The 22,174-nt window shown below is 57.0% G+C and overlaps 2 protein-coding genes across 4 annotated transcripts; one reads left to right on the forward strand and one right to left on the reverse strand.

The window, feature by feature from the left end:
- The first annotated feature begins 788 nt into the window (after positions 1-788).
- CDK11B (cyclin dependent kinase 11B) lies at positions 789-18,038 on the forward strand. 3 transcript variants are annotated; one of them, XM_082651650.1, is made up of 20 exons: positions 789-857; positions 5,209-5,332; positions 6,134-6,249; positions 7,237-7,364; positions 8,167-8,305; positions 12,028-12,164; positions 12,473-12,595; positions 12,906-13,001; positions 13,080-13,238; positions 13,510-13,575; positions 14,217-14,392; positions 15,159-15,249; positions 15,698-15,819; positions 16,010-16,115; positions 16,306-16,427; positions 16,506-16,613; positions 16,688-16,804; positions 16,894-17,042; positions 17,124-17,313; positions 17,398-18,038. In XM_082651650.1, exons 2-20 carry the CDS (start codon positions 5,222-5,224, stop codon positions 17,488-17,490), a joined length of 2,349 nt encoding a protein of 782 aa, XP_082507776.1. In that variant the 5' UTR covers positions 789-857; positions 5,209-5,221; the 3' UTR covers positions 17,491-18,038. The 3 variants fall into 3 exon arrangements, with proteins under 3 accessions (XP_082507776.1, XP_082507777.1, XP_082507778.1); XM_082651651.1 differs by having other exon boundaries at positions 14,223-14,392; XM_082651652.1 differs by having other exon boundaries at positions 7,237-7,334.
- A 627-nt stretch (positions 18,039-18,665) lies between these two features.
- Positions 18,666-20,947, reverse strand: MMP23B (matrix metallopeptidase 23B; the record flags this gene model as incomplete). The annotated part of the gene is made up of 8 exons (XM_082662556.1): positions 18,666-18,840; positions 18,917-19,043; positions 19,134-19,244; positions 19,320-19,484; positions 19,865-20,032; positions 20,098-20,237; positions 20,310-20,446; positions 20,789-20,947. The coding sequence occupies 8 exons, from the start codon at positions 20,945-20,947 to the stop codon at positions 18,666-18,668; spliced, it is 1,182 nt and encodes a 393-aa protein (XP_082518682.1).
- Between the last annotated feature and the right edge of the window lie 1,227 nt (positions 20,948-22,174).

Here is a 22,174-nt window from a genome sequence, read left to right on the forward strand (position 1 = left end):
TGCCTTCCCCCCTTTTCAGCGTGAAGGGAGTAAAAAAAAATTGGTTTTTTCCTGTCACCAAAAACTCAGGAAGCAAAACAAGCGCTTGGATACAGAAAGTAAACATTTCTTTCCGGGAAGAGAAAGAATTCCAATTCCACCGCCCTTTCTGTGCCCCCATTTCCTGTCACGTTTTTCTACATTTTCCATGTCAGGTCCAGTGAATGTGGGTATTCGTTTACCGTTCTCTTTCCTGAGGTTCTCGAGGTTGAACTGCCAGTTTTCTGTGGCCACCAAGGTCCGCAGAGTAACTGGAGCCAGGGAAGAGAACTTCATTCTGAGAGCCTCAACAGGTTAGAAGCCGCACCTCACGATGAGCGAGTGCACGGACTTTGAGGGCCCCCCTCCCCCGCCTCAGCACAGCTTAAAACCCCGTGGCAACCGCTCTCCCCGCCCCGGTCCGGCGGGAGGTCTTCCGTAGGCAAGATTCGGAGTCCACCGCGCCACCGCCGGGGTCGGGGTCACGGGGACTGGGAGAAAGGGCGCAACACCGGGCACCCGACCAGGCCAGGGCCGGACTTCCGACGAACCCGAGCTGCCAGCAGGGACTCGCCCCGCCCCGGCACCCCGGGTGTCGTCAGCAGTCGGCGCCGAGGCCCGTAATAACGCGCTAGCGCGCGCCCGGCACTCTGCGCAGGTCTAGTGTCGGCGGCGGGGAGGGGGGTTGGGGGGGTGGGGGTGAATGGGTGGGGTGGGCCCGCCCATGGGGCCCGCCCTCCGTCGTCATCAGCCCGCGCCGACGCAGGAAGTGACGACGCTCCTGGCGCGCGCCGGGCAGTTTCTTCTCAGGCTCCGGGTCCGGCGGCGGTGGCGTAGGGGTGAGTGGCGGCGGGCCGGGCCGGGCGGGGCGGGGCGGGGCGGAGCGGGGCGCGGCCGGCTCACCTAAACTCTCGGATCCCGGCGGGCCTCGAGCGCGTGGGCCGGGGCGGGCGACACTCTTCGGCCATCTCGCCCGGCGCGGAACTCGGGGTGGAGGAGGCGGCGGGCCCAGGAGCTCCCCGAGCCAACTTCTGCCGGGCCGAACCACGAGCTAGCGCGACTGAACCCCAAGAACCGGGAACCCGCGGCCTGGTCTCCGAGCGCGCCCTCGGAGCAACCACCCAGGCCTCCCCGTATCCCGTGCTGGGGCTGCAGCCGTCCGATGGGCCAGTGACCCACGCAGCCCAGGTCGTCTTCCTTTTTTTAAAAAAAAAAATTTATTTTATTTATTTATTAATTTATTTTTTGGCTGTATTGGGCCTTCGTTGTTGCGCGCGGGCTTTTCTCTGATTGCAGCGAGCGGGGGCTGCTCTGCGGTGCGCGGTCTTCTCACTGCGGTGGCTTCTCTTGTTGCGGAGCAGGGTCTCTAGGCGCGCGGGCTTCAGTAGTTGCAGCACACGGACTCAGTAGTTGTAGCTCGCGGCCTCAGTAGTTGTGGTGCGCGGGCTTAGTTGCTCCGCGGCATGTGGGATCTTCCCGGACCAGGGCCCGAACCCGTGTCCCCTGCATTGGCAGGCGGATTCTTAACCACTGTGCCATCAGGGAAGCCCCCAGGTCGTCTTTCTAATAAATCCTCCTGACGGCAAAAACAGTGCTTGGCGAGTGCCAGGTACTGAGCTACGAGCTTTACCTGGGTGATCTCATTTAATCCCCAGTGATACTGTCATATAGGTGGTTTTCTTACCGTTTACGGAATGGTAAGCTGAGATGAAGTAACTAGCCCTGGACAGCACAGGAATGACAGCAAAGAAATTGGAATCCAAGTGGTCATTTTCCAGAGCCCATCACTTTTTTTTTTTTAATCTTTCTTTCTAGTTTTTCAGTTTTTCTAAAATCAGCAAAGTGGTTCAGTCATACATGTATATACGTTCTTTTTTTATCTTCTTTTCTGTTACGGGTTTATCACAGGAAATTGTATATATAATGCCCTGTGCTCTACAGGAGGACCTTGTTGTTTATCCGTCCTGTGTATAATAGTTTGCTTCTGCTGACCCCAAACTCCCAGTCCTTCCCTCCCCCCCCCCACAGTCACAAGTCTGTTTTCTATGTCTGTGACTCTTTCTGTTTTCTAGATAAGTTCATTTGTGTCTCTTCTTTTTTTTTTTTCGGCCACACGTGGCTTCTGGGATCTTAGTTCCCTGACCAGGGATTGAACCCAGGCCCCAGCAGTGAAAGCACCGAGTCTTAACCACTGGACCGCCAGGGAAGTCCCATTTGTGTCATATTTTAGATGCCACATATAAGTGATATCACACGGTATTTGTCTTTCTCTTTCTGACTTAGTTTACTTAGTATGACAATCTCTAGGTCCATCCAAGTTGCTGCAAATGGCATTATTTCATTCTTTTTTTTTAATTTTAATAATACATTTTATTTAACCCAATATTTCTAAAATATTACTATTTCACCATGTAATAATCAGTGTAAAATTATTAATGAGGTATTTTACATTTTTTACACAAAGTCTTTGAAATCCAGTGTGTATTTTATACTTAAAGCGCAGCTTAATTCAGCCTGGCCACAGTTGAAGTGCTCAATAGCTACATGTGGCTAGTGGCTACCATTCTGGACAGCAGTTAATTTAAGGTGTGAATTCTATACACAGTTATAATCTCAGACAAGTAGAGGTATTTCCAACTGTACCCATGGACAAATTGATAGTGAATTCATGTTTGGAATATTAATTCTATAGCATTTGGACATGGAAAATTTATTCTTGAATTATGAATAAGTGGTTTAAGTGAACCCGATTATTGCGTATTATTACATGCAGCTACTGAAATAGGCACTTCCACATATTACCACATTTAATCCTTTCAAAAAACACCTGGTAGGGCTTCCCTGGTGACGCAGTGGTTGAGAGTCCGCCTGCCGACGCAGGGGACGTGGGTTCATGCCCCGGTCCGGGAGGATCCCACATGCCGTGGAGCGGCTGGGCCTCTGGGCCATGGCCGCTGAGCCTGCGCGTCTGGAGCCTGTGCTCCGCAACGGGAGAGGCCACGGCAGTGAGAGGCCCGCGTACAGCAAAAAAAAAAAAAACACCTGGTAAAGGATCGTTATCGAGATTGAAACAGTAGACCTGTGCCCAATATCCACTTCACCCTTCTTCTAGTTTGCCTTTCTGAAAGGCAGAGAGTGGAACGCTGAATACCATGGTTTCCAGACTCCCATGAAACTAGGGTTCTCAGTGTGATTTACATTCAGCCAGTCACATACACATACGTGAGATTTGAAGGCTGGAAGTGAGGCAGAGACTGCATTTGGGGGGGGGGGCGCATTTTTGCCATTTCTACAGGCACAGGAACCGATTTTTTGGCAGCAGAATTAAAGAGACATGCCATTGTCCAGTTTCTACCTGTGGATGTTGAGAAGCAGGGTCCTGGGCATCCGTGTTGCTGGGGCAGATCAGAGCAAATACAGCATGGCCCTGGAGTCAGTGGCAATAGTGGCAGTGTCTTTCTAATTAAGTGGACTTTTGAAAGTTGTGGTTTCCCAAAGATAGCCATAAATTCTGTGCATCCTAGAACATTCTGCATCCTAATGGGGTCCTCTGGTGGTCTTTGAGCAGTTGTCTTCCAGTTCCAGTCCCATCCTTCCAAACTCTGGGGTGCTGGAGCTGGGGCTGCTCACTGCATCTCCGCTTTGCCATCTGGCGCCCGCATAGGTTCTACCAATAGGAGGTAATAGAGGCTTGTCTTGGGTGTCCACAAGATGAGTAGATCTCCACACCTGCCCACCAGGATCTGGAAAGTTTATATAGAGGCCTTAACAGGTTTATTCGCATATGTAGTCCAAATGGTCTCAGTAACACATTGCTCTCTCCAGGCAGCATCCTTGAAAATGTATTTCATTCTTTTTTATGGCTGAGTAATAGTCCATTGTATATACGTACCACATCTTTATCCATTCATCTGTCAATGGATATTTAGGTTGCTTCCATATCTTGGCTAGTGTAAATAGTGCTGCTATGAACATGGGGGAGGAGGTGTGTGGATCCTTTTTAATTATAGTTTTGCCTGGATATATGCCCAGGAGTGGGAGTGCTGGATCATATGGTAGTTCTATTTTTAGTTTTCTGAGGAACCTCCATACTGTTCTGCGTAGTGGCTAAGCCAACTTACATTCTTACTAACAGTGTAGGACGTTTCCCTTTTTTCCATACCCTCTCTAGCATTTGTTATTGATGGCCATTCTGACGGGTGTGAGGTGGTACCTTGTTGTAGTTTTGATTTGCATTTCTCTAATAATTATCGATGTTGAGCATCTTTACATGTGCCTGTTGGCCATTTGTTTTCTTCTTTGGAGTAACGTCTATTTAGGTCTTCTGTCCTTTTTGTTTGTTTGTTTGTTTTTTGCGGTACGCGGGCCTCTCACTGTTGCGGCCTCTCCCGTTGCGGAGCACAGGCTCCGGATGCGCAGGCTCAGCGACCATGGCTCACGGGCCCAGCCACTCTGCGGCATGTGGGATCTTCCCGGACCGGGGCACGAACTCGTGTCCCCTGCATCGGCAGGCGGACTCTCAACCACTGCGCCACTAGGGAAGCTCTCTGTCCTTTTTTCAATTGGGTTGTTTGGTTTTTTGTTGTTGAGTTGTATGAGCTGTTTGTATATTTTGCAAATTAAGCCCTGTCAGTCACATCGTTTGCAAATGTTTTCAGCCAGTCCGTAGGTTGTCTTTTCGTTTTGTTTACGGTTTCCTTTGCTGTGTAAAAGCTTGTAAGTTTGATTAGGTTCTATTTGTTTATTTTTGCTTTATTTCTGTTGCCTTGGGAGACTGACCTAAGAAAACACTGGTGCCATTTATGTCAGAGAATGTTTTGCCTGTGATCTCTTCTAGGAGGTTTAGAGTGTCATGTCTTCTGTTTAAGGCTTTAAGCCATTTTGAGTTTATTTCTGTGTATGGTGTGAGGGTGTGTTCTAACTTCATTGATTTACATGCAGCTGCCCAGCTTTCCCAGCACTGCTTGCTGAAGAGACTGTCTTTTTCCTATTGTATATTCTTGCCTCTTTTGTCGAAGATTAATTGACCATAGGTGTGTGGGTTTATTTCTGGCAGAGCCCATCCCTCTTAACAAAGATTTGTACTGAAGCGCTCAAAAGTGGCAAGGCACAAGTGTGCAGAAACAGCATAGCATCAAACCACAGTTTGCTGAGTCCCGACACAGTTTGAATTCTTCGTCTTTTTTGCAGTGTTTTAACTCAAATGGGTGATGAAAAGGACTCTTGGAAAGTGAAAACTTTAGATGAAATTCTTCAGGAAAAGAAACGACGGAAGGAACAAGAGGAGAAAGCAGAGATAAAACGCTTAAAAAATGTAAGCCATGTTTTTTAAGTAAGTGTTTTTTTTAAAGGAGATTTAATTTCTTTGCCCTCATTTTTCCATTAGAACAACGCTTCTTCGGTGAAGTTCTTTTGTACTTCCAAATGTCGCAGGTGAGCCCAAAATCTATTCTAAAAATTAACAAAAACATTCAGATACTCAGTTTACATTGACAGCAGATCGATAACATACTAAAGCTGCATATAGATGACCACAGCCACGTGGAAAATAAAGTATTTTGAACCTAAAATCACTAGTGCGGTTGGGCTTATTTTTCTCATTTCATCATTATGTTTATGACACCATTTCCAAGTATTTTTAGCATAGTAGGAAGCTGCCTTGAAATTAGTATTATTGTTTTACACCTTTCTTGGTTTGCCTAATAACATAGGAAAACTTTAGTAATTTGATAAGGGGCATTGAAAGACATTCCTCTTCTGATAAGTTTAGCAGCAGATCTTTCTTACGTATTTATGAGTACTTTTTGAAATACTGTAAAGTATTTGGTGTATAAAATATGCTTTAAGGCTCAGTTATGGCTAATATAAACAGCTAACAGACTTGTCACAGAGTCTAATGTCCCCTGTCATATACGCTGGTGTTAAATTTCTCAGGTTCTGGGTTACAGAGAGTTGTACGAAAAATCAACGGGATTTGAATGAAAGTTTTTTATATTTTATAACATTGGTCCACTCAAAGTGTGTATGAAAGTTTGTTTTCGGATAGTGGCAAGGTTTGAGTATTATGAAAAATAGGCTTATCTGTAAGGAAAATTGCTTTCTCCTTGCTTCTTAGTCTGATGACCGGGATTCCAAGCGGGATTCCCTGGAGGAGGGGGAGCTGAGGGACCACCGCATGGAGATAACGATAAGGAACTCGCCGTATAGAAGAGAGGGCTCCATGGAGGACAGGTGAGAGGGCCGTGGCGCTGGAGGAGCCCAGCGGCTGCAGGTGCGCTCCCCTGAGGAGGCAGGCTGAGCCCATGACGGGGCTGTGGTCCTGGCTGGCCCTTCTCAGTGTTATTTTGAAAGTTTGAGGTCATGACCTGAGGTTTACCTCTAGACTGAAATGACTCTTGTGTGGTGTCAGTTACCAGCTCTCCCCTCTTCTTAGGAAAAGCCTGAGCGTGTGTTCCTTTCTTTGTGATCATTCTGCAGTGAAGTGAACACCATTCACGTGGTACATGTAAAGAATTCTGCTGTATGTTTGTGATGATTTGTATAATTACTGTCTAAAATTATCTACAAATAAACCAAAGTAGCTGCTGAAAGATACTTGGAGCAAGGCCTTGGTACAGAAACGGTCCTGCCGAGGTCTGTATGTTCTGACGTTTCTTCCCGTGCTGTGCTTTCTCCTCACTTGGTTTCTTCTCATGTCCATCATCAAGCAGTTAAAAACAACATAACCAGAAATTAAGGCAAAAAGGCATAGGGTGTGAATTCTTCCAAGATTTTGGTTATATAATCAGTTGAAAATATTGTTAAATGACCTTTTGAGATCATTAAGTTTGATTAAAATTGTGGGACCTTTTTTAACAACTTTATTATGGTGTGAATGACAAACTGCACAGATTTCAGGTGTGTGGTTTGATACGTTGTTATATACCTGTAAGCTCTCCCCACGACCAAGATCACGAATACCCTAAAAGTTCCTCAGAGAGACCTTTCTGTTCCATGTTTCACATTGATTCCCCACTTAACACTTTCCATCTGAATCTGTATTTAATATACAGTTTGGGCTTAGGTTTCATAATGAACATCATCTTTTAGCTGATGGTTGAGGTTCACCTGTCTGTTCTGAACCCGTCATCTCTCTGGGTTGAAGACACTCCACGATACCCCGGTGCTCCTCACATTACTTTCTCAGGCGTGATGTAATGCTGTGGTGTCTTATTTCAGAGGAGAGGAAGATGATTCTTTGGCTATCAAACCACCCCAGCAAATGTCTCGGAAAGAAAAAGCTCATCACAGGAAAGATGAAAAGAGAAAAGAGAAACGTAGGCATCGTAGTCATTCCACAGAAGGGGGTACAGAGCATTTGTTTTCTTTTGTATTGTGTTCAGATGCGGTCTCGTTCCTATTTCATGATCTACTGCCTTCTCCAAAGCACAGTTGAAAGCGAAGAGAATAAAATTTTAGCTAACAACATAAATTTATTGTAGATCATTCCGAATAGATACATTGTTTTCCTTCTATGTTTTCTTCTGTGTGTTTCCCCCTGATTGCATTGTTCTGGGGTAGTTTGTCTACCTACAGAATTGTCTTAATTCAACAAGGGAAAACACAGTCTTCAATGCTAAATTGCTTTAACTAAGAAACAGATGCTTGATAAAACTGAAATAATGGGTTTTATTTCATACCAGTATTAAAGAGCTTCTTAGGGGTGTAGGGAAAACTGGGCCTGGGGCCTGATATAAATCTCATTGTTAAACTCAGTTGGCTTACGTGGTGTATAACAGTGTAGAAACTAAAAGGCGATAAGCTTCGTCCCGTATCCTTTACAAGTGGGGATTTCTTTTTAAATCGTGAAACTGATACAGTCTAATCACAGTTTATTTAATACAGAAAATTAGAAAGAAAGATGGAGATCACAGTTCTATTCAGTGATAATCACATTATTTTTGGTTTTTTCTTAACTGGAGGCTTACTGCATAGAGTGTTATATTTTCATCCTCTTTTTTTTCTTTCTTTTTTTTTTTTTTTAACAGAAAGTCATGATTGTTTCTCCAAGTCAATGATTAGATATTTTTTCTTTTCTTCACTGGGTATTTTCAAGTTGAGTTTCTGGAGGTTAAGTTTCTTGGTATGACACATCCTGTTTGCCACTAGGGAAGCATGCCAGAGTGAAGGAGAAGGAGAGAGAGCACGAGCGCCGTAAACGGCACCGAGAAGAGCAGGATAAGGCCCGGCGGGAGTGGGAGCGACAGAAGCGGAGGGAGCTGGCGCGCGAGCACTCCCGGAGGGAGAGGTGAGGCTGGCGGCCTGGGTGGGCGGTGCCTCTGCGCCCGCCTGTGACACGGGCCTGCAGGGAGGGGTGCTGCTGGACGGAGCTGGGGGTCCAAGAGGAATCAAGAGACGAGGAGCGAAGGTTTGGGCTGGACATACAGCCGTAGGGGAAGGAGAGAGAGGAGGGAGGGGTGGCAGGTGGCTGGAGGAGGGGAGCGGCTGTCCACACCCGAGCCCGACGCCCCCGGAGAGGAGGGCGAGGGCTGCTGTCCAGGCCCGGGTGGAGCCACTCTGGGGGTAGCCAGTCCCTGCACATGAGTCCTGAGACAGAGTCAGTGCGGGGAGGCCTGGGGTGTGGGCGATTCCCCGTCTGCTCACTCGGCAGGTGTGTGCGGAGCGCCTGCTCTGCACCAGCTCTGTTCCAAGGGGCCTTGTCCAGGAAGACCAACAAGATGTGTTGCTTAGGGTTGTCTGGGGTCGCAGCAGAAATAGACTCTGGTTCTTCCAAACAAGAAACAAAAGGAGAAGTGACAAAGGCAATCCCAAAGGCCTTGAAATGGCCCAGGAGCTGGGATACCAGACTCCTGGGCGTTCGTCTCCAGGTGCCTCTGTGCGGGCTTAGAGTTCCAGGAGAGAGCATCTGTTCACCCCAGATCTGTTCTGCGTGGCCCAGGTGTGAGTCCTAGGGCCACCTCTGGGTCCTGCAGTCATTTCCAGAGAGAGCTTGAGAGCTGCGCTGCTTCACGGAAGGGAAGTAGCAGGCTGGAAGGTGCTGACATTCCCAGCAGCCAGGGCTGAACAGAGGGCAGGTACAGCAGGTGTGAGGAGAGCCTTCGTTCTCAGGACTCAGGGAGTGTGAGAGGTGCAGCTGGGAGGTTGGTGTCTAAGGCCACTGTGAGGCCAGCAGAGCCTTCAGTGTCCTGGCTGCTGGCACATGACACACTCACGTTTGCTAAGCCCTGTGCTCTGTCCAGTGTGGTCCAGTCACACAGCTGTGCAGACACGGTGGTGACACCAAGGAAGCCAAGCTTGAAAATAAAGAGGAGCACATGGAAAAATGCAGCAGTGGCCACATTGTACAAGGGAGACAAGAGTTCACAGGGTCATTAGCCCAGCGGCTTACTAAACAGCAACAACTGGGAGGAAAAATTCGAGCGCAGGGTAGTTGCAAGATGTTACCTAGAATGTCCAGTTTTCAACAAGAAGTTTTGAGACATACAAAGACGTAAGAAGGTTTGACCCCGTATTAAGGAAGAAAGACACAGTAGACAGCGTTTCCAGATTTGGCGAAGACTTGGAAGCAAGGAACCTGAAGACGGAGCAACAGACTTCACGCCTTCTGAAGACAGAGAGGAAAGGATCTTCAATCTCAAGATCTGTGGGACAGCATCCAGTGTACCAGCACACGTGCGGCGTGTGGGAGGGAAGGGGGGGCACAGAGGCGGCTTTTAAATAATGACTTGAGTGCTTCCCAGATTTGATGAAAACCGTTTTATCTACACATCCGAGAAACTCAGTGAGCGCTAGGTAGGATAAGTACAAAGTCACAGCCAGACTGGGGAAGTTAGTGAGAAATTCATGAAGGGCAACAGCAAGCGGGGTGCTTCTCATCAGAAACCGGGGGGCCACAGGCAGGAACCCGGCCAGCCCGGAATTCTGTATCCAGCACAGCCAGCCTCAGAAGTGAGGGGCAAATAAAGGCCTTGCCAGGTGAACAGAGGCTGGGGGACAGGTGGACACAGCACTGCAGCCACAGCCGCGGGACATGGATTGCCCCAAGAGCTCCTGGGATGAGTTTTCAACAGAGACCGTGTGCCAGGCCGTGGAAGGCCGTGGAACAAGTCTGAAATTTAAAAGAATTGAGGCCATACAAAGTATGCCCTCTTATCACAGAAGAATTCAATTAGAAGTCAGCAACAGGGCTTCCCTGGTGGCGCAGGGGTTAAGAATCCACCTGCCAATGCAGGGGACACGGGTTTGAGCCCTGGTCCAGGAATATCCCACATGCTGCGGAGCAACTAAGCCCGTGTGCCACAGCTACTGAGCCTGCGCTCTAGAGCCCGTGAGCCACAACTGCTGAGCCCGTGAGCCACAACTGCGGAAGCCTACGTGCCTAGAGCCCGTGCTCCGCAACAAGAGAAGCCACCACAATGAGAAGCCCGCGCACCGCAACAAAGAGCAGCCCCCGCGCACTGCAACTAGAGAAAGCCTGCACGCAGCAACAAAGACCCAACACAGCCAAAAATAAATTTCTATTAAAAAAAAAGCAACAGAACGAAACCTGGGGAAATCCTCAAATGTTGGGAATCTAACAACCCGTTTGTGAAAAACCCATGGCCCGAAGAAAAAATTGTAAGGAAAAACAAAATATTTTGAACTTTTTTTTTTTTGGTCGCGACTCGAAGCTTGTAGGGTCTTAGTACCCTGACTAGGGATCAAACCCAGGCCCCAGCGGTGGAAGCGCCAAGTCCTAACCACTGGACCACCAGGGAATTCCCTGAAAATATTTTGAACGAGAGCAAAGACAGTGTGTCAGAACCTAGGGATGCGGCTCCAGCTGTGCTTGGAGTGAAGTGTTTTCAGCTGTAAGCAGCTAAACCGGGAAGCAGAAAAGGAAGTTTCGGATCAGTAACCTAACCTTCTACCCAAAGAAACCAGAAAAAAAGCAAACTCATCCCGAAGCAAGCCGAAGAAACGTTGGGAAATGCAGAGCAGGGAGAAGCAGGCTTGGGAGGCGGGGGGGGCCACAGGCGGTACGATCCGTGGGTGCTGGGAGTGTCCTGAAGCCGGCTTGTGATGGTTGCCCGATTCCAGGGATGTGTTCAGAGAAACTGAGCTCGCTGGTTGAATTCTATATGTAAGTTATACCTCCACTTTCTGTGTTTGTTCTGCCATACTGCGCGGCATGAAACCGAAACCGCACTCCCTGCACTGGAAGTGCGGCGCCCTAACCACCGGGCCGCCAGGGAAGTCTCCTTCCGCTTTTATCTGGGGGTAGTTTGGATTCACTGGCATTTATAAGACAGTGCGTGGAGCCCAGTAGCCGTGGTCCGGCCCCTCCGGTGGTGACGTCTGACTGTGTGGAAAGCACTGCCGGCCCTGGCTGCGCGCTCACCGTTTTTTGCTTGTGCTCATTTCTGTGTGTATAATGCTGCCTTTTTTGTTTAACGTGTTCGCTTTTAAAGTTGTATTTGGACTTAACCCTGTAGGGACCTGAGGGTTAACAGACTGATGAGTTCTAACTCTTTGGCGTCCGGTGCCGCCGACCCCCCGTGTTTCGGTCACTGGTCACCGATACTTCCTGACCCCCACACGACAGCTGGCCCCAGGATCCGCAGGGCGTCCGGCCCAGGTCTGTGGCTCCCCCGCCTTTCCTCAGATGGGCTCTCCCAGCCCTTGGGGGCCCAGAACGACTTGGCTTCTGGTAGAGGTGGATTTACATTGTGTGCACGGAGGGAAATCCTCTTGGCGATCTCGGTAGAGCTGGCGAGCAGAATGTTCTGGAGCCAGTGGGGTTTCTGCCCCAGGCAGTTGTTGTTACCTCCTTGTACCGGCACTTCCTTCCGTGTGACGCTTTAGGATCGAGGTTCCCAGGACGCGCATGCGTGTGTGTTCTGCTTTTTAAAAAGCTCTCTGAGGGTTGAACGGCCCAGAGAAGTGGTTTATAAACGCGAGCAAAAGCACTGGGGGCAAAAAGGAGAACTGCCTGTTTCGGGGTGAAAATGTGGCGTGTGCTGGTTCCAGGGACCGTCTCGAGCAGCTAGAAAGGAAGCGAGAACGGGAGCGCAAGATGCGGGAGCAGCAGAAGGAGCAGAGGGAGCAGAAGGAGCGGGAGCGGCGGGCCGAGGAGCGACGCAAGGAGCGGGAGGCCCGGCGGGAAGGTGGGGCGAGGGCGGGGCCCGGCGGGGAGGTGGGGCGAGGGGCGGGGCCGGACGACCCTGCGGCTCCGGGGATGTGGGCCGTCTGCCCCAGACAGCTGTGTCTGGGGTCCACTCACGGGGGGTCAGGCCCAGGCTGGAGAGGTGGGTTCTGGCCCCTGCCTTTTGACCAATAGAGAGCAGTCTAGAAAGCCCACCTGGGTCCTCTGGTCGTTTCCTGTGCTCCATCCCGTTGCTGTGTGGGGGTGGGGGCGTGTGTGCCGTGGGAAAGGGGGCTGCCGGCACCACCTCCTTTCTGTTCTCGTGCCTAGTGTCTGCACATCACCGGACAGCGAGAGAGGACTATGGCGACAAGGTGAAACCCAGCCACTGGAGTCGGAGCCCACTCCGGCCGCCTCGAGAGAGGTTTGAGCTCGGGGACAGCCGAAAGCCAGGTGAGGCTGCACAGCGCTCGCAGGGCCAGCGTGTGGCGGTCTTTGCGAGGGGCGTCTGAGCACAGAAAGCTGCTGCTTCACATCACGATGCGCTAAACGCTTCCGTGGTGGGTGAGAGGGACTGTGTACGAAATAAGTTTATCAGCACAGACGTTTGTTACTGGTCTTTTGAAGAGTCGTCTTCCTCCCGGGTATCTGGGTGAGCTGTTTCCCATACAAACCGAAGTTAGTCTTCGTGTGAGAAGCGCCATCGAATCTTGTTAGTTTCAGACGTTTTCCCACATTCACCTTCGATGGTTTGTTCCATAAGTAAAAGAAGAGAAAGTGGAAGAGAGAGACCTGCTGTCCGACCTGCAGGACATCAGCGGCAGCGAGAGGAGGACCAGCTCAGCGGAGTCCTCGTCAGGTAGCGGCGTGCCCGGCCCCGCCCAGGTCCGTGGCCCCCCGGGGCCGAAGCTCACTGCTGGCTGTTTCCTTCCTGAAGCGGAGTCAGGGTCCGGTTCCGAGGAGGAGGAGGAAGAGGAAGAAGAGGAGGAGGAGGAGGAGGAGGAGGGGAGCAGCAGCGAAGAGTCGGAGGGGGAGGAGGAGGAGGAGGAGGAGGAGACCGGAAGCAACTCCGAGGACGCATCCGGACAGTCAGCCGGTGAGCGCGCACGCACTCCCTGCCCCGCGCGCACACGCGCACGCCCCGCCTGCACGCGCGCGCGCGGTTTAACTCCGTAAGAGCGTAGCAGCTGCAGGTGGGTGATGTGAAACGTCAGTAAAAATGTATCCAGATGGGAAACGCCTGGCTGTCTGGGACTTACATGAGGCTCCCGAGTCGACGACATAGGGCGCCCTTGCTTCCTTGTCGGCCAACGCGGACCGCGTTTCTGCTTGTGGAGGGTCTGAGGTGACACCTGTTTCCGTTACAGAGGAAGTGAGTGAAGAAGAAATGAGTGAAGAGGAGGAGCGAGAGAATGAAAACCACGTCTTGGTTGGTGAGAGGCCCCCCGAGTGGTGCTTCGCCGCCGCCTCGTCTGCCCCTGACCTGGGTGCTGACTCACGTTTGAGTCGTGAGCGGGGCAGCGACCTAAGAAATATCCTTTCCCAGAGGCACATCGTGCCCCGGGAGCTACAGGGAGCGCCTGGCTGGTGCGTCCCAGGACCCAGCTGGCTCGCGGGGAGCTGCTTCCCCCAGCACCCTGCACTTGGCCGCTTGGGCCCGTGGGGGCCCGCGTCCCTTAGAAGGGACAGTGCTGAGTGAGCGCCATCCTGAGAGTAATGGGCTTGGACATCAGGGGAGGCTGGGAAACGCCAGTTCGACTCCGACCACAGGGCCGTTGCTGACCAGGGGCTGCATGGCCTCCGCAGGCAGCCAGGCCAAGCCCTCTGGCCAGTGGCCGCAAGTTTTAGGCGGGCCTTGTGGCTCGCGACCGGCCAGTGGTTCACAGTGGTCCCAGCCCGGCCAGTGGGTCCAAGACACAGTGCCCTCTGTCCAGGGCGGTGGGACGCACAGCCTGTGCCCAGCCCCCCGGGGCTCTCAATATGGCTTCTTTCTGCACTCGCTGTCCCCTCCCAGAACGGGTGGGGTAGCCACACTTGCTTGTTCTTGGTTCGTAATTGGGTTGAACTTTTGAAGTTCCAGAGTCACGATTTGACCGCGATTCTGGAGAGAGCGAAGAGGGGGAAGAGGAGGTGGGCGAGGGCACCCCCCAGAGCAGCGCCCTCACCGAGGGGGACTTCGTGCCCGACTCCCCAGCCCTGTCACCCATCGAGCTCAAACAGGAGCTGCCCAAGTACCTGCCAGCCCTGCAGGTCAGGTGCCCTCCCCGCCCCAGGCCTGGCTCTGCCTTGCTGCTTGTGGACGGGGCCGGTTGCTGAGAGCAGAAGCTGGGTCCCTGCTGTGGGTGTCTGTCAGTGGGCGGGCCCGGCCACTGGCCTCTCACGTGCCCCTGATCATGGTCCAGCCTCTTGTCCAGCAGTCTTGGGGGGTGGGGGACAGTTCCTGTGTCCGCAGCCAGGACGCCCGCCAGGGGCCCCATGTGGAGGGGGCGGCAGCCTGGCAGGCGGTCAGCTCTGCGGTCACTTCTGCCTCGGCCTGGGCGGAGTGGGCACCTGCTCCCCTCGCCCGGTCGCTGTGCAGGGGTCGGAGGGCAGTGCTATGAGTCAGCCCAGGTTTTCTGTTGGGAAAAGTCGGTAACACCGATGCTGGAGGGAGGGGGTTGGAGAGGGCAGGTCTCCAGAGGGTGAGCGGCCTCAGGTGCTCCGGGCGCCCCAAGGCCAGTGGCCCAGCGCCAAGTGCCGCCCCAGCTCCTGGGGGTTTCCTGCGCCAGCTGGGGGTGCAGTGCACAGGGCCACTCCTGTCCCAGCCTCATCTGAGAATGAGGAGGCTGGAGGTGGCGGGGTGGGGGGTTGGCAAGGGCTGGCTTTTGGATAAAGGGGCACGTGCTCACTGAAGCGAGGAGAGCGTTCCCGGGCCTCTGCCCACGCGCCCTGCGGGCCCTCCTGACACGTCTGTCTGGCGGGGCTTCCCTCTGGGGTGTGGCCCCGCTGCCGCGCCCTCATGCTGGCTTCCTCTCAGGGCTGTCGGAGTGTGGAGGAATTCCAGTGCCTGAACAGGATTGAAGAAGGCACTTACGGGGTGGTGTACAGAGCGAAGGACAAGAAAACAGGTGGGGCGAGTCCCAGGATGCCCCCAAAGGGAAGGGGTGGTGTGGCGCATGGCCCGGGTGGCCCAGAGTGCCGGCCAGCACCGCGGAGCGCCGGCACCTTCAGTGTCAGGGTCGCTGGGTATAGGTTCCTACTATCCTGGTCGTCGCCCCCCCCGGTGCTGGGCCTCAGCCTTGCCTCATCTGACTGCTGCACCTGAGCAGCTGGCCCCTCGGCGCCTTCAGAGGCCAGAAGTCGGCCTGACCGTGAGGCTCTGTGTTGCTTGCTTGCAGCCTCAGGCAGGCGTGCACCCTTGGCGGGGCCTCAGAGCAGCAGTCGAGGCTCTGAGCACCTGGGGGAGGCCGGTTGGCCATGTCCCGTGATCGTGGGGGAACAGCGATGAAACAGGAAGAATGTGTGGGTGGAAGAACGTTTGCTCAACGTTGGGTCTTCCCGTTGCTTTCTTTTCAGATGAAATCGTGGCTCTGAAGCGGCTAAAGATGGAGAAAGAGAAGGAAGGCTTCCCGATCACATCGCTGAGGGAGATCAACACCATCCTCAAGGCGCAGCATCCCAACATCGTCACCGTCAGGGTGAGGCCGCCGGCCACGCGCCTCTGCCCCGCGGGGCCCCCAAGTGCTACACCCCGGTGGCCGTCGCACTTAGGAGATCCCTGTTGTCACCCAGCGTCTGGGCCCCGGGATTTCAGGTCTCTTGGGAGAGCTGGCGGCGGCAGGGCCAGCCTGGGACCCCCGGGCCATGGGACCTGCTGTCGTTTCCTAGGAAATCGTCGTGGGCAGCAACATGGACAAGATCTACATCGTGATGAACTACGTGGAGCACGACCTCAAGAGCCTCATGGAGACCATGAAGCAGCCCTTCCTGCCGGGTAGGGCCCTACGCCCAGGTCCCCCTGAGGGACGTGCTGCGCTCAGGTCGCCCGGGGCGGGAGTGCTGACCTGGACTCTGACCCTGTCGCGCTGCGTGTGTGTGAGCGCCCGGGTGCCGGGAAGCTTGGTGGCTGCTGAGGCAGCCGAAGACCCGGGGCACCAGCCGCGTGCTGACCTGTCGCCATCCAGGAGAGGTGAAGACCCTGATGATCCAGCTGCTGCGTGGAGTGAAGCACCTGCACGACAACTGGATCCTGCACCGAGACCTCAAGACGTCCAACCTGCTGCTGAGCCATGCCGGCATCCTCAAGGTGAGCCCTGCGGGTGGCTCGGGGAGCGGCCCGCTCCCAGGCATGGAGCCGCCCACAGCCCGCCCTCTGTCCTCACAGGTGGGGGACTTCGGGCTGGCGCGGGAGTATGGGTCCCCTCTGAAGGCCTACACCCCGGTGGTCGTGACCTTGTGGTACCGTGCCCCCGAGCTGCTGCTTGGCGCCAAGGTGAGTGTGGGTGTGCAGGAGCGTGCCCTGGGCGCCCTGACCCGCCAGCCCCCTGAGTGCTTCCTGACCCCCAGGAGTACTCCACGGCCGTGGACATGTGGTCGGTGGGCTGCATCTTTGGGGAGCTGCTGACTCAGAAGCCACTGTTCCCTGGGAAGTCGGAAATCGATCAAATCAACAAAGTGTTCAAGGTGGGTGCCCCTGGGGACGTGTGCAGGCGCCCGGGCCAGGTGACCCTTCCCTGCAGGGCCCGGCTATTTGAGACGCCGCCCTGTTTCAGGACCTGGGGACCCCCAGTGAGAAAATCTGGCCCGGCTACAATGACCTCCCCGCAGTCAAGAAGATGACCTTCACCGAGTACCCGTATAACAACCTCCGCAAGCGCTTCGGGGCTCTGCTCTCAGACCAGGGCTTCGACCTCATGAACAAGTGCGTCCCTCCCTGCACCCCACCCTCAGCCCGCCTCCTCCCCGCCCAGCCCCGCCCCTGCCAAGTGCCTTGTTCTCCCAGGTTTCTGACCTACTTCCCTGGACGGAGGGTCAGCGCAGAGGATGGCCTCAAGCACGAGTATTTCCGCGAGACACCCCTCCCCATCGACCCCTCCATGTTCCCCACATGGCCCGCCAAGAGCGAACAGCAGAGGGTGAAGCGGGGCACCAGCCCCCGGCCCCCAGAGGGAGGCCTGGGCTACAGCCAGCTGGTGAGGGGCGGGCTGGTGGGAGGAGCGGGGTCGCCAAGGCGGGGTTGGCCCGGCTGGGGCCCCACGAAGCCGCTGTATCCACAGGGTGACGACGACCTGAAGGAGACGGGCTTCCACCTCACAACCACGAACCAGGGGGCCTCGGCCGCGGGCCCAGGCTTCAGCCTCAAGTTCTGAGGCTCAGAGCTGACCCCGGACCCACCTTGGGGAGCGCCAACCGCTGAGGCCCAGCTGGGACAGCGGCAGACACTGGAGGCGACGTCTGGGTCCAGACCCCCGTCCTGCCCTGATCAGGTGCCGCCACTGCCACGGGGCTGCCGTGGACGCGACCTCAAGTCTAGGACTGGCTGCTGGCCTCGTGGGGTTTTCCATGTTTTCACTTTACCTTGGTTTGTAAATTTGTAGAATTAAATCACGTTTTCCTTGCCGTGGGACGAAAGGCTGTGTTTTTTCAGATGTATCGGACTTGCCCTGCGAGGAGAGGGCGGGCATCCGTACACCCACACACACACACTCAGCCACGGTGACCACCGGCGGCCACCCCAGTCGGGTGCTGGCCACGACTGGGAACAGAGCTGCGGGGGGTTTGGTACTTCTTAATCTTCAGGCTGCTGCTCCAGCACCTTCCTGCCTCTCACCCAGGGCCCCAGAGCCAGGCGTGCGAGCTCGCAGCCACAGCGGGTTTTTGTACAAGGTGGTTACGTGTTTTAAGATGTAGTAAAATATTCTTGGAGAAAAGGTCTGGCATTTCCTTCTTTAAGGGGCTGGTCCTGTGCTGGGTCCTGGGCCTCCCCGGGGTGCGGGGGGAGCCCCAGCCCCTACACTCAGGGAGGGAGGAGGGGAAAGGCAGTCTCCGTGGGCTCAGCTCTTTGCAGCCCGCGAGTCCTCCAGCTACTGGTCTGGCTGGACACAGTGGCGCTTGGGCAGAAGGGGACTTGTCACTGCCCGGGGCCCCCAGCTGCACCGAGCTAGTTCCTCCTGCGGGCACCGCCAGCCTCCCCGACACACACACGCTGCCCGCGCTCACCCTACTCCCTTCAGGGAGGCCTTGCAGCCACAGGGCCCACCCCCTTCCCAGCCCTGAGCCCACGCAAGACCCCCGGCCCCACTGGCTCAGTGCGCTGGCCCTGGTGATGCTGCTGGCGCCTGGGCCTCGCGTTACCCACTGTTCCAGGCCTGGCCTGGAGAAGCCCGTCTCGGTCTGTCTCTGTGGACGGCATCCTCCCTGCAAGGAACCGGCTGCAGGCTCCGCACCCCGTGGGCCAAGACTGGCCGCCCACCCTCCCAAGAAAGGGCCAGGAGACGTGAGCGAGAAACTGCTTTATCGGCATCCTCAGCCCTGCGGGCGGCCTTCAGCTCCGCAGGCGGACGCGCCAGGAGTAGGTGCTGAGCACGTGCTGCCGCCGGCGCACCACGCACGTGTAGGTGCCCTCGTTGATGGCGTTGGCGATGATGCTCAGGTGCGCGTCGCCCAGCGCCAGGTAGCCGGGGTAGGAGAACTCCAGGGGCTCCTGGTCCTTGTACCAGCTGCGGGGAGGGCGGAGGGCTGGGCAGGGTCCCGAGTCCCCCGCCCACCCTCGGGCGCCCAGGCAGGGTCACTCACTACACTTTGCCTTTCTTGTGGAGGATCTTCTGGCCGCAGCGGAAGGTCACATTCCTGCCCTCGGGCACCAGCCGGGTTTTGGTCCTGGGGGGTGGTGCGGTGGCAGCCACCGTGGGGAAGGGGAACTCTGCTCATACAGGGTGGGGGGGGGGCGGAGGCCACATCAGTACCTGGCGCCCTGGCCAGAGGCAGGCCGGTGCCTGACACCCAAGCTCACCGTAGCAGAAGTCGCAGCTGCTGGGACACAGCCTCTTCATGAGCCTCTGGCGGGCGTCGCAGAAACCCCTCCGCGCCCAGGACGCGCACACGAACAGCCGGTCCAGGCAGCCTGCAGGGGGGCAGCCTGGACTCAGGGCCCGCCCGCCCCGGCCCCTGGCCCCGCCCGGCCCGGTCCCGCACTCACCGTAGAGCCGGTGCAACCCCCACAGCTCGTCCTGCGACAGCGCCTTCCAGCCACGCAGCGTGGCGTTGAGGTGCATGAGCGCCCGGCCGTGCTGCGAGTGCATCAGGCCCAGCGCGTGGCCGATCTCGTGGGCCGCCACGTGCACCAGGTCGGTGAGCCACACGCCTGCGGGCCCCGCCGGTCAGCGCCCGGGACCCGGCCCAGCCCTCCGCCGCCCCCCACCCCCCCGCCCGCCCGCCGGCCTTGCCCCCGAGGCCCGAACAGCTGCTGCAGTGCCGGGAGCCTCCCTCGGGCAGCCGTGGGAAGATAAGCGTGTTCCAGGCTGGCGAGGTGGTGAGCTGGCCCCCAGGAATGCAGCTCCAGCTCGGGCTCCAGCGGTGTGGGGGGAGGGGCTTCAGGGCTCCCGGAACCCAGGCTTACGACCTCCTCCCAGCCTGCCCCTGCCCGCCTCCCTGATCCCAAATCCCAGCCATGACACCCCCAAAGCCCTCCCGCTGTGCCCGCCCGTGGTGCGAGGGCCCCACGGGAGGCCAGGCCGGCGTCACCTTTCTTCCAGCTGTAGCGTGTGGGGCCCAGGACCCAGTACTCGCTGTCGTCAAAGTGGATGCCGCCGTGCGGGGGGAAGAAGGCGTGGGCCAGCTCGCCCGTGGGGCCGTCGAAGCAGTGGTGCGTCGGGGAGACCAGGCAGTCCGTGTGGTTGACCGGGTAGAAGCCTGCAGGAGCACGGGGCTGAAAGGGGGCCTTGGGGCGGGGCGGGGACTGGGGGCACGGCGCCCACCTATGCGGAGGTCGCTGGGCTGCTCAGGGGCCACCTCGCGGAAGCTGAAGGGGGACACGTCACTCCACATGCGGAAGGCGGCGGCCAGGCCCCGCCGGGTCTCTCTGGGGCTGAGCAGGTTCCTCGGGAAAGAGAGGATCCTGGGGTGGGAGTCATGGTCAGGGGTGGCAGCCAGGCAGCACCGCCCCCCCCCCCCAGGGCCAGGGTCGCACCTGTATGTGAGGTTGAAGTGGTCCCAGTGCAGCCGGGTCGGGGTCAGCGTGTAGCGGCGTCTGCGGGGCGCTGGGGGGTGCGGCGGGCCAAGGCTTGGGGTGGTGAGCACACCCGCGGTCGGGGGCACAGCGTCTCCCTTCGAGGGAAGCAAGTGCCCCGTGGGGAGGCAGCAGGGACTGTCCCCAAGCCGCGAGGAAATGGACCTCGAAGGATGGGAGGGCGCGCGCTCCAGGGAGCGCTGGCGCTCTCTCCAGGGAGGGACTCCTTTGTCTTTTGGCATTTTCTGGTTTTCCACCCCGAGCCAGGGCTACTTAACAGCCAGAAAGAAAAACGTTGCTAAAAAAAACAGGCCAGGTCGGAGTGGGCGGAGCTGCCGGCAGATGCTACCCCCCCACCCCCCCTTCAACGGACGCGGACTCGCCGACTCAGGCCCGGACGGTCAGGCGGGGCCGACTCGCCCGCTCCCGCGCCCTCTCACCTGCGCTGCGCTCGCCACGGGCCGGTTCCCCAGGGCCCCCGGCCGGGCCAGCAGCACGAGCGTGGGGAGGAGGCACAGCGCGCCCAGCACGGCTCCGAGAAGGCGGGCCCGGTCGTGGGCCCCCGACGCCGCTGAGGGGACGCAGGCCCCGCGGCCCATGGCGCCTGCGGAATCGCTGTCGGGGCTCAGGCGGCGGGGCAGCGCGGCGGCGGCTCGGGTTACAGCCCTGAGGGGGAGGGCGCGCGCGGCTGCCCCGAAGGGAACCAGCTGGCCGCCTGCTGTCGGGAGCACCCCCGACACCTCCAGCCTGGGGTGCGGGGACCCGGGCCTGTGGGTCGGTGGCGGTGGCCTGGGCAGGGCCAACTGGGCGGGGTCACTTGGCGGGGGTGGGGGTGGTGTTGCGAGGAGGGCCCTGGACGCCAGGGAAGGGACGGACACCGGGGGCTTGGGCTTAGGCAGGAGTGGTCAGCCGGGTCCCCAGACTCGCTGAGAGTGGACTGACCTGGCAGCTTCTCTCCCAAACGGAGTGCCCCTGGGCACCGGATGAGACCCGGCAGTGGGACCTGCATCCCGGCCAGCTCGGGACAAGTCCCCTGCAGGCGCTGGCTGACAGGGACCCCACGAGAGGGGAGGGATGCGACGGGAGGGGACGTGGCAAGTGAGTACCGGGCTGAGGAAGAGGGAGAAGGAGGCGCCTGCGGAGCAAGGCTTGGGGTGCCAGGAGGGAGGAGGACCTGCAGGGGCCAGCGGAAGGACCCATGGAGGGCGACAGGGACAGCGCACGAGGGGCGGGGGAGCGCGGGGGGGGGCGCCGCAGGAATCCCCACCAGGCGCTGCCTGCCGAGCGCGCGCAGGGCCGAAGTCTGAACGGTCCTGGGTTGGGGCTGGGGCACCGGGTGTCATGGGGGCGGGAGACTCGACGGGACGACTTTCAGGTCATGCCTGACTAAGGAGCTAAGCCAGGCGGGATGTAGGCGAGGGCGCCTCTGGGCTTGGGGAACCAGGATCCTGGGTGGGACGGGCCTCCCGCCGGGGCGGAGCGGCCGGGGGGAGGGGAGATGGGGTGGGGGCTGGGCCGAGTCAGAGGAGGCGCGGGGGCGGGGAGGGGAGGGGGTCTGGCCCTCCCTGTTCTCCACCCAGGCCTTGAGCCCAGAGTGACAGTGGCGCGCCGGGCCAGCGGGGTCAGCGCCAAGTGGCTGGCTGGCAGCCTTGAGGCTCCGGGGGAGCACTTCGGTGGTTCTTGGAAAGCGCCCGGCCGCAGGGCCCAGACCAGGGCAGTGCCCGCCTCCCCCATGGCTAAACGCTTGCGCCGACACACCGACCGTCTCTGTCCTGTGCTCTGCCCTACTCCCCAGGTCCGCGTTCCACCTCCCACACTCAGTGGTC

This window comes from Grampus griseus (genome assembly GCF_964374135.1).
Source record: "Grampus griseus genome assembly, chromosome: 1".
Taxonomy (NCBI): Eukaryota; Metazoa; Chordata; class Mammalia; order Artiodactyla; family Delphinidae; genus Grampus; species Grampus griseus.

Coding starts and splice junctions, on each gene's coding strand:
- CDK11B (XM_082651650.1), top strand. CDS start 5,222: ATGGGTGATGAAAAGGACTCTTGGAAAGTGAAAACTTTAGATGAAATT. Junction 14,393..15,158: donor AGTACCTGCCAGCCCTGCAG/GTCAGGTGCCCT, acceptor GCTTCCTCTCAG/GGCTGTCGGAGTGTGGAGGA. Junction 16,428..16,505: donor GCCATGCCGGCATCCTCAAG/GTGAGCCCTGCG, acceptor CTGTCCTCACAG/GTGGGGGACTTCGGGCTGGC.